A 10,162-nucleotide genomic window follows, 5' to 3' on the forward strand; every position below is an offset into this window, starting at 1 on the left:
GGGGGGCGCAGCCCCAGCCATTCGCGGAGCCCAGTATGCGCACACCACCAGTGGGACAAGTTTTGCGGGTTTGCCTATTCCCTTTAGCGCGAAAGGCGCCATCGCGACCCTAGCGAGCGAGTCGCTATTTTTGGAGGAAGGGGGTGATTCTTTCTCTCCCCCCCCCCCAAATGAATTGCCCCCAGCCAGCAAGCCACCTGATTTTTGACACACAAATTTGTGTGTTAACCCCCTGCAAATAGGCAACCCACTGTAAAACGCCGCCTCCGTCATCCGGTCTTACAACCGCGCCCTTTTTAGATTAGACACGAAATGCAGTTTCAATGCAGTTCTACTACCCGGCGGAGCGACATTAAAAGAATCCTACTGGTAATCTTTGGCAAAAACAAGGAAATAAATAGTGTACGGAAATTAAGGTACGTATGGCACATTTTATTGGCACACTTCTCAGGTTAATAACCTGAATTGACTACATACAAGGCAGCTGTTACAGTGCATAATGAGATGTTTGTATCACTGGGAGATTATTATTGAGGATAGAAAGGTCTGAATTTTCATGCAGAAACCATCAAGTTCAGAATCATGAACAATTGTATAATAAACTACAATAACCTTAACAGGCATAAAAATTTTATAAGGATAACAGTTTTATAGAATTAACAAGAACAAACATTCCTAAAAACAATTGTAAATATGGCACAGTAAATATGTCTCAATAAAACGAATTGATAATGTTTGAGTACTTGACAAGTAATGCTTTGACATCATTAGTAAAAATACTTGTACTCAAACTCATTCCAATCTATCTATAAAATATTTAGTAAAGATAGCAATGCAATGAAACAAGTAAAAATAAAGTAGCAAATTCACAACCAAACAAAACAGAGAAATATAGAAAAATAAGTTTTAAAGGAATCTAATGATTTTAATCTATGGCAGTAAAACTTTCAATAAAACTATCAAAATAATGAAAGCCCTTCAGAGGCTGATCAATGATCAATAAAAAAATACTTGGCACTCTATAACACAAACAAATACAGGCAAGTGGTGGTGGTGGTGGTGGTGCAGCACACCATATTACTTGAAAGTTTAATATTTACGCCTAGCCCACAAAATAAGATTACTTCAACCTTTCTGCAGTTTACAAAGGAGTTCTAAAACCTTACATACTAGTGATGAAGTACGCCACCTGCCTCAAATTGCGTTCTTATAATTCTAATTACCTTTTGAATCTTACATAACACAATCTTCAGGAACAAAAATTCATTTAAATGACAAATTTTTAAAAGTTTGTGCTTCTTCATGAGTGATGGAAACAGCTTCCTTCCATGCCCTTCGGTTTAAGCTACATTTTTCAATTCAGCAAGCTGAAACAGAAATAGAAAACCATGTTAGTATAATTAAATTACACAATATTGTGTTATAATTATAAATGGCAAACAACACGTAAGTCAAACATCCATGCTGAGAAAACAAACCTTGAGAAAGGGCAGCCCTTTCTCAAGAACAAACAACAAAAATTAAAGAACAGAGAACATTTTTGTGTGTGCAATTAAGAAAATGAGCAAGAAAACTAAGTACATAGACTGTTTATGCAGGAATGATGTCAACACCTAGAGGCTCATACACCAGCTATTTTAGAAAATTGTGAGCATTAACTTCAGCCAAGCCTACAAAATTATCTTGATTCAGAAAAAGGCTCAACAAGGCGAAACAGCAGATAGTACAGCCAATACAAGGTTACAGCAGCTAAAAAAAGCTTTTCACAAAATCACAAACACAAATTTTTCAAACCTTGTCTGCTTGTGCATAACCACTGTTCAAAAACCAAGGTGTTTTAAAACACCTCTGTTCTCAATGTTTAAGTTGAGGATTTTGAAGGACCACCCAGTTCTTCAATCTAACCACAGACAGAAGGAATAGATGACAAACCAAAATCAAATGTGCATCCGTTACATAATTTCTTCTTCCACCACCGAGTTAGCCCCAAAACACTGCTGAGAATTTACCTCTTTTTCTTCATCAACCTCATCTTCTTCATCATCACTTCCATGGACGGACCCTCTAGGTGTTGTAGGCCGTGATGAAGAGGGAGATGGTGGTTCTGAAATAGGGCGAGGGAAGTTGAAGTTGTTGACATTTCCACTTACATCTAGGGTATCAGCCAGCTCTGGATACACTTTGCACAGGGCACTGATTCGAGATTGTCGGTAGTACTGCAACAGAGGAGACATTTTAATGTGTTTACAAATTCAAGACCTGCAAAATAGCTACACCAAGTTTCACCTCACTTACAATGCCCAAATTCCGCCAATCAAGCAAATCACTCAAACGCTCAGTACGGTTCCTTTGAATAATTCTCTGTCTTCGATTCAGACGAGAGAAGTCAAACATAAATTGAGCCAATTGTTGCACAGATTGTTCGAGGCCAATGTAACGTCTGTCTACAATATAAATTCCATAGCTCTGAGGGTCTGCAATGTGTTCTTGCATAAAGCACCCAAAACCTATGCAAGGAAAAAGAAGTTAAGAGGTTTTGAATATTAATCATGAAGGAATAATAAAATGCAATTATAGTTTTGTATGGCTACCTGACAAATTGGTGGTGATGGAGGGAATACCCATGACGGTGCATTCTGCAGGAGTGTAACCCCATGGTTCATAGTAGCTGGGGAAGACCCCCAAGTGACAACCACGGACAAACTCTTCATAATCCAAACCAAATAAGGGGTTTGTAGATGACAAAAACTCAGGGTGGAAAATAACCTAGAAAGAACAGGGTGAGATTAAAAAGAAAAGATACATAGATAAGTTAATCAACAAGACAAATCCCTACCTTAACACGGTCATGAACTGTATTAAAAAGATTGCAGCGTCGCACTGAATTCAATACAGGATCATTCCAATCATCAACTACATTGTGAGTAGTTACAGGAGGTAGACCATGTCGTTGCAGACCATATATACAACGTTTAAGCTTAACTTTGTCTTCTTTATCCAAAAGTTCATCTGTATCTGGCATTCTTCCACTGAACAGAAATAAAACAATTACAATCTGATTATTTTTCCTAAATATCTCAATATCTACAAGTTTTGCTATATTAAAGACATACCTTAGACAAACTTCATACATCTTCTTTCCTATGCTCTGCTGAATATCATGAATTGTGTCTCGTAAACTTTTAGTCACAGCATGACCACGCAAACTTTCAACATTGAAGTTGTTGGTCTTGGCAGGGAAAATAAGGAATGCAACAACAGTTGTATCAGAGTTGGCTGCCTGGAACAATAATTAACAGACTTCGAAATACAGAACTATAGGTGTAATCAACATAATTAAAAGACCCACACCCCCTGTACCTTTAGGTAGTGATTCAACCGGGCAAGTGCTTCAATGAAAATATCTGCTCCTTTGTTACCAAACTCATATCGACCAGCAATAAAGAAATACAGTGTTTTGTCCAGGTTAAAATCATAATGCCTAGGAAGAAAAATAAGAAATAATTTTTAAAAAATAAAAAAGTGATACATACAAGAAAAGATTTTGATTTGAAGACACGCACCCATAGAAATGTCCCCTAACAAACTCATGAATTTTATCTTTGGAAATGGCATGAAGATTTTGAAATTCATGAAGGGCAGAGAATTTCTTTACATTCAGTCCATTAGGAGTAAAATAGTCAGGTTTCCTTTTCAGTAAGTGCTCACATTCATATCCAGTAATTTCAGACACAGTGGTGAAAACATGGCTCAGGTGAGTTGCACACCGTTCCAGACAATATCTATGATAAATTTGTCTTTTACCAGCTTCGGCATCCACATCAAACTGTAAGAGGGAATAAGGCTTTCTAAGAATTGTTTGAAAATGTGAATCCAAACAGATACAGAAATAATGTTCTTACAGTAGATAAATTATTGTAGAAATCAATACTGCCGGCACACAGATATCTTCCCAGGAGAGTAGCATGGGTGGTAAAAACAGTTGCAACATCCACTTTTCGTGTGCGTAGAGCAACAAGACCCACTCCAGCTTGCCATTCATGGAAGTGTGCAACGACACGAGGTTGAAGACCACTGCATTCCTCAGCAGCTTTACGGAACTGTTGGAATATTAACAACAGTGAGTAAGTACTGTATGTTTTTGCAATAAAAAAGATAACATTGGAAATGGATGGCTTACCTCAGCAATGAAAGAAGCAACCATATATCCTAGAATGATAGCATCATTGGTTTCGATGTCAAGGTGAGGAATGCCAACTCCAGTTTTCTCCCACAGTTCCTGCTTGAATTCATCCAATTTCCATGCACCAGATGCAATGTCAAACAAGATCAGCTGGGGGTTTCCGTCAACAAGCCATGTTCCAGTATGAAGCTGTGAAATTTAAAACCACAAGGCTAAAAGGACAAATTCGTGATTTAAAGAAAACAAAGTGTGTTCCTGAAAATAGAACAATACCTGGTATCCTTGATCCCTCATTCTGCTAACCGCAATCTGCAATGGACCACCAGCAGGAAACTCTTGTTCTTCTACCTCTGTGCGTGCACACTGCTCTTTGTAAGGCCCCAGAAGACAATATTGGTCTCCCATTTCTTCAGTTGATACGTAAGCCTTTGATCGGATGACAGTATAAATACCACCAACTAAAACAAAGAAATAAATGAGCAAAGGGCTAAGTTTCTCAAAAATGGGGCAAATATTATCACTATCCTTGACGTTCAACAGTTTACAACCCGTACCTTTGTTGGCAACCTCCCAAGCTGCTTCAAAAGTCCATCGGTTGTCATCCATAGCAGCCTGACCTTTATCCATCACAGCTGCAAAGTCATACACACTGTCAGCGCGGTAAAACCGACGCTGAGATCTCTCTTTCGACATATTGTTGGTTGGTGCAGCAACTCTGAAATGAACAAACACAGAAGCTTTAGAAACAAGGATACAAATGATGCGAAAACAAAGATCGAGAACATGAATATTTGGTATTCTCATAAACCACACGAAACAAGTCAAACTCTTGAATCTTGTGAATCGTGACAACAGTAGGCTCCAACTATTCCCTCAAGGATTATTATCTACTGAACAATTTTATGAACCAGCAAAGAAACATGCCCAAGACATTCATTGAGCAAGCAGTACAGACACACTACCATAGACCAAAATAAAAACATCTTTCAATCCAAACATTCAGATTGTTTCGGTGAAGATGATACCTTCGCTAGCGGTGCACACGACGAGGGTGAGTACAACGTGTGGTAATGAGGTGTACGCAGTCAAATTCAAGAACTCACCCTAAAGAGAAAACCCGGAAACGTCCTGCCGGTCGTGGACGCAACTACACAAATGTTGACCTCAAAGCAACCTTGAAGGTCAAGTGCCTGGCCCACTGTTTTGCAGGTCTGGGGCTTTGGGGGGCTCGCCTTCCTCCCTCACCTCTTGTCTGTGTCTGTGTCCGTGGCACTGGCACTGGCACAGCTGACTGCAGACCGCCGACGCTGCTGCAGCCAGCAGCCGACGCTTTTATTTTTTCACGGCCCTACGAGATCTCCAATCGAGAGGATCGACGACGGAGGCGCCGGCACGAAGGGACAACGGCACCCGCGCTAGATTTCGACCGACTGCGTTGAATCCTCGCTGGCGCCCCGCACACTTTGGCGACTCTGGCTCGCTGCTTTCTTGCTCTGCAAGGTCAACGCGTCAGCCCCGCCGGCCCCGCCCACCACCCCGCACGCCGCCGGCCCCGCGGGCCGATCCTGATGAAAACAAAAATACCGTCGCGCCGCCGCCCGTCGCGCCCGCCGCTCTGGCCTAGCCAGCCTAGCCATGCGGGGGGGAGGGGGAAGGGAGGGGAGTGGCGGCGGTGGCGGCTGCTCCTCACTACTACCCCCTTCCTTCCGAAACCGCCCCTATGACGTTGGTTAGGTCTGGTGGCTGCGCCCGCCGCACCGATCACGAGCACCATTGAGGCGCCATAGGGCCTGGCAGGGGCAGAGGCGGACTGGCCCGGGCAGGAGGGCGGTAAATCCCCCCCCCCCTAAAACGGTACCATTTCAGGCCCTTTTCGAACTTGGGCCCCTGAATATAGGCAATTTCCTCCTGTATGTAGGCAAATTCCCGCCTTGGCCCCGCGGCCCCCCAGTCCGGCTATGGGCAGGGGGCGGCATTGCCTGAGGGAAGTCCCTCAGTGGCCGGGGGTGGCATCTCTCATGGCACGGTGGCATCGCCATGACAACCGGGGAGAAGGACCGGAGCGTTTGTTTGGTCAAACGTCGAGCGGTTCGAGCGTCCCCCCCTTCACAACACAAGATTCCAGGACGCTGGCCCAGACAAGTAATAACAAGTCTAGCAGGTCTGCGATCGCTGCCCGAAGATGGTGAGTGTTTGATGAGCATATATATCCAGGGAAAAACAATTTTCAATGACTTATCGCGTGTATACACACATACGGCTAGCCGCGGATAGTCGATAGGAGCGCACTATCAGAGCAAAGATTCATTTAACACTTGTGGTTTTCCTCTCGTGGCTTAATTTTTGGGGATGGGGGCGGTCCACAGGCAAAGAAAACGAAAAAGGAAAAGGCAAAAGTAGCCGCCCAAAAGGCTGAACTGGCGAGGATCGAGGCCGAAAAAGCCAAGTAAGTATACAGCAAATATGAAAATTTATAATACTTGAAACAAAAGTATTTTGTCAAAATTGAGCTCAGACTGTATGGACGGAATTATTTTCAAGGATACAAATGGTGGTGGACGAGCGGGAGCGACTTCTGAAGGACCGCGTGATGCTGGTAGACAAGGGCTGCCAGGAGGATGTGCTGCACGAGGAGCGCTGCCGACAGCTTCAGGAGACCGCCGCGCTGCTCGCTGACATCGAGGACGAGTTCGCCGCCAAGCTGAGGTCCGACCTCAGCAAACAGGAGGTGTGTAAAATGCAAGTACAGGGTGGCCCATAGAGATCCCTTCCTTTATTTTGCTAGCCGGGCTTGCCTACCCTCACTCACCATGGCTTCTTATGGCTCCGTGTAAGTATGCAACCCGCACGCACGCATGCGGTACAGTATAAGCAATATAAAGTAAGGAGTATGGACCGCCATGTATCGCATGTATAGTGGAATTGGCACCATGTCATTAATTCATTGAGGTAGGATCATTCCGAGGGTCATTCATCTGGTCGTGCATGAATTCTTCAATTCAGTGGGAGCAGTTCATGCGTTGCGACCGGCTGCCGGACCCAGCCTCACCCAGCCAGATGAACACGTACCTGTACGTATGGAGGGAGACGGATCGCCTCAACAACATCGACGAGGCCACCGTCAAGACAACGGAGGTGCTCAAGCTGCTGGACGCGTTGGGCGACCTGATCGAGGTGCCGCCCCCGAACGTCACGAAGAAGAAAGTCGACTTGTGGATAGAAGTAAGTCGAGGAGGTGGCAGGACAAGCACAATAGAGCTGTCTCATCAACTAGTCCACTCTTTCCTCCGCACACGTTTTTTCCACGCCATCCCCAACCCCCGCCCCCCGCAATGTCCTCTGGAGAGTAGTCGGAGAGCTCCTGGATTTTTTAGACAGTCCCCTAAAGACTGTCTCTACCAGAAGGAAAAGTCTTTTGGACTTCCGACTCCCGACCTTGCATAGTACAGTCCCCAAATATTTCAGTGTCTTAATCTTCGGAAAATACCGGAGTTATATCCAGTTAAGTTCTCCGAGTGGACGTTGATTGCAGATGCGGGACTTGGTGCGCGCCGAGCAGCGGGCGCACCTGGACGCGGCCGCATACCGCCTGCTGCGGCGCCTGGAGACGGACCTGGAGGCCGAGAGCCTGGAGGTCGTGCGCTACTTCCGCGCGTGCGAGCACTTCAGGCTATGCCTCTGGGCGCAGCTCATGCTGCCCGTCGCCTCCTTCAAGCCCGACGACGACACACGGTAACCACTTGGTTAAAACGATGTTGCAACAATTTCGGAATGACGTCGTCCTTTCCAGCGCCTTCCCGATATCATAAACAAAATCGCCCTTTCTCTGGGAGTTGGGAGTGACGGGGAGGGTGAAAGACCAGGCCTGTAATCGTCGACTTTTCGTTGCCACCAGGCCAGCCATCCAATGCGAGTTCCCGCAGCTGGGCGTGAGCCTGCAGCTGCCCAAGTCCCTCAACGACGTGCCGCTGGCCATCCGCGCCATGATCGTGCAGTACGACCACTACTCGGACCGGTGCCCCTCATACCACTGCGCGCCGCTGCCGTCCTCCCAGGGGCTGGGTGAGGTTAAGGATAACTTTCGACCTCGTGGGGGAAGGGGGGAAGGGGAGATCACTTCACTTTGATACCGTAGGTCTCCATGGGGTGGAGAGGGGTGTAACTTCATGGTCAATGTAAAAGGCCAATCTGGAGGTGACGAAAGAGAATAAGCCGGTAAACCCCACCCAAAAGTTGCGTGGTTATCCAAGTGTGTACGTGTCGTGTCCATTCGCAAACCTAGGGATCTTCTAGAAAGTACGTCCGTTTCGTCTCACATTCATTTGGTAAATGACGAGAGCTCGGCGCCTGCGGTACTCAGGGTAGGCCGCCCCGCAGTACACGTATGCACTGCAGGCGAGATGTTGCCTACCTACCAGGCGATGAGAGCTTGGTCTACCCTGAACTTCGCAGGTTGGGAACGGCGAATGACGAACGTACTTTCAGAATGGTTCCTTGCTGTTCTGGAGGTGGGCCTCCTGACGCCCTGGCCTGCCCTTTCCCGCAGACATGCTGAGCGCGGTGGAGGAGGAGTGCTCGATGCAGGCGTCGCTGCGCGAGGAGATCAGCGCCGAGCTGGAGCGCCGCCTGGCCGTGGTGGAGCGTCTCGTCAAGGAGGTGCAGGCGCGCCCCGCGCCCGGCACCGAGAGCAAGGACAAGCCGCCGCCGCCGCCCTCGCCGGAGCTGGACAACTACGAGACGGGCGAGCCCATCAAGTCGCCCTCGCAGATGATGAACTTCAAGGACGGCGAGCGGGAGCGCGAGCTCCGGGAGGAGCTGCGCGTTCGCCTCGCCCCGCATGAGGTGAGCGCCAGGCTGCCTCCACCCCACCGGTAGGTGCGGGCCGCGGTAGACTGACGAACGAACTCCCTCGTCGCCCAGGTGAACCTCCGCGAGATAGCGGTCCTGGGGGGCACGCTGCACCTGGACCTGGTCATGCAGCCGCCGCAGCCCCGGGACATGCGCACCCGGCTCACGATCACTGTGCGTAAGTCCAACGCCCGGGCCCGGCCAAAGAGCCCCAGTGGGCCCTCCAGCAGCGGTGTCCTCACGTCGCGCTGCTCGGCCTGCTTCCAGTGGAGGGCGCCCACACGCTGCAGCCCGTGCCGTACCACCAGCCTTACCAGCCGCCCGCGCCACCCGAGCCCGGCCAGGTGCGCCTGCCGGAGGAGATCGAGGCCGAGCTGAAGCAGTCCGAGAGGGAGCTGGAGGCCCTGGTGCTCATCAACATCCTCCTGCCGGAGACGGTGCTCTGGTTCGAGCCGCCCACCGTGGTCGGGTGGGACGAGGAGAACGGCTACTGGACCACCGAGGACTACCATGATATCAAGTTCAACGAGGAGAAGCAGGTCGGTAACGCTGCCCGGCCAGCCCCGATTACCCTACTTATCCGACTGTACTTTCTGTAACGGCGCATCGGTACACACACCCGACCGCTGCAAATGCAAGCGATAAGTGTTATCGTACGTCGGGTGCACTCGTCACGGCAAATACGTCACCAGCGATTTATTTTCGGGGCTCCTCTCCGTGACGCCATGAACGCGTTTGTAACCACTATTTCTGTCGACTTGCTTCTCATGTTACCGGGTTCGACTTGTTTGGTGTTTTGGACAGCTCCGGAGGAGACGCACTCACGGCGGGGGGTGTTACCTTATAGATCGGTACCGCTACCGCACTCACCACATATATTGAGCCGCTCAAACGATAGTGATCGTGATACGGCCCCCTCCTCGCTCCCCGCGCCCCCGCGGGCCCCCGCGCGCCCCCGCGCCCGGCGCCCTGCCCTACCCGCATCATCTGTTCGGAGATTACCCTCTGGCCCTAACGCCAAGGCTATTCCTCGCTGATAGCGGCCACATTATCCCAGCAGCGCCCCGGCGGCGGCGAGAGAGGGTGGGAGTGAGCGAGAAAGGGGGAAGGCCATTCATCGGCGAGCCCCGC

The 10,162-nt window shown here is 48.5% G+C and overlaps 2 protein-coding genes across 3 annotated transcripts; one reads left to right on the top strand and one right to left on the bottom strand.

Moving 5' to 3' along the window:
* Window positions 1-411: 411 nt before the first annotated feature.
* LOC113208859 (glycogen [starch] synthase) lies at window positions 412-5,660 on the bottom strand. Its single transcript, XM_052269040.1, has 14 exons — window positions 5,287-5,660; window positions 4,738-4,898; window positions 4,457-4,641; window positions 4,181-4,372; window positions 3,903-4,100; window positions 3,564-3,826; window positions 3,361-3,481; window positions 3,114-3,280; window positions 2,837-3,029; window positions 2,592-2,766; window positions 2,296-2,507; window positions 2,010-2,216; window positions 1,795-1,900; window positions 412-1,367 (listed from the first exon to the last, which is right to left on the bottom strand). Exons 2-13 carry the CDS (start codon window positions 4,874-4,876, stop codon window positions 1,862-1,864), a joined length of 2,091 nt encoding a protein of 696 aa, XP_052125000.1. The 5' UTR covers window positions 4,877-4,898; window positions 5,287-5,660; the 3' UTR covers window positions 412-1,367; window positions 1,795-1,861.
* A 422-nt stretch (window positions 5,661-6,082) lies between these two features.
* On the top strand, window positions 6,083-10,143 carry LOC113208858 (dynein axonemal intermediate chain 7 homolog). Of its 2 annotated transcripts, none has more exons than XM_052269041.1 (9): window positions 6,083-6,368; window positions 6,550-6,629; window positions 6,725-6,911; window positions 7,187-7,405; window positions 7,716-7,915; window positions 8,079-8,245; window positions 8,730-9,025; window positions 9,104-9,209; window positions 9,299-10,143. In XM_052269041.1, the coding sequence occupies exons 1-9, from the start codon at window positions 6,366-6,368 to the stop codon at window positions 9,628-9,630; spliced, it is 1,590 nt and encodes a 529-aa protein (XP_052125001.1). In that variant the 5' UTR covers window positions 6,083-6,365; the 3' UTR covers window positions 9,631-10,143. The 2 variants fall into 2 exon arrangements, with proteins under 2 accessions (XP_052125001.1, XP_052125002.1); XM_052269042.1 differs by having other exon boundaries at window positions 6,085-6,368; window positions 9,104-9,205; window positions 9,299-9,546.
* The last annotated feature ends 19 nt before the right edge of the window (window positions 10,144-10,162 follow it).

Source organism: Frankliniella occidentalis, unplaced genomic scaffold (genome assembly GCF_000697945.3).
Source record: "Frankliniella occidentalis isolate FOCC.00 unplaced genomic scaffold, Focc_3.1 Scaffold81, whole genome shotgun sequence".
NCBI lineage: Eukaryota > Metazoa > Arthropoda > Insecta > Thysanoptera > Thripidae > Frankliniella > Frankliniella occidentalis.

What these genes read in the sequence shown, in the direction of transcription:
- LOC113208859 (XM_052269040.1), bottom strand. Translation starts at nt 4,876, where the DNA reads ATGTCGAAAGAGAGATCTCAGCGTCGGTTTTACCGCGCTGACAGTGTG. An exon ending in TCTACAATAATTTATCTACT is followed by an intron (nt 3,827 to 3,902) that starts GTAAGAACATTA and finishes TCCCTCTTACAG; the next exon opens with TTTGATGTGGATGCCGAAGC. An exon ending in GTTAGGGGACATTTCTATGG is followed by an intron (nt 3,482 to 3,563) that starts GTGCGTGTCTTC and finishes TTTTCTTCCTAG; the next exon opens with GCATTATGATTTTAACCTGG.
- LOC113208858 (XM_052269041.1), top strand. An exon ending in GCCGTCCTCCCAGGGGCTGG is followed by an intron (nt 8,246 to 8,729) that starts GTGAGGTTAAGG and finishes CCTTTCCCGCAG; the next exon opens with ACATGCTGAGCGCGGTGGAG. An exon ending in TTCGCCTCGCCCCGCATGAG is followed by an intron (nt 9,026 to 9,103) that starts GTGAGCGCCAGG and finishes CTCGTCGCCCAG; the next exon opens with GTGAACCTCCGCGAGATAGC.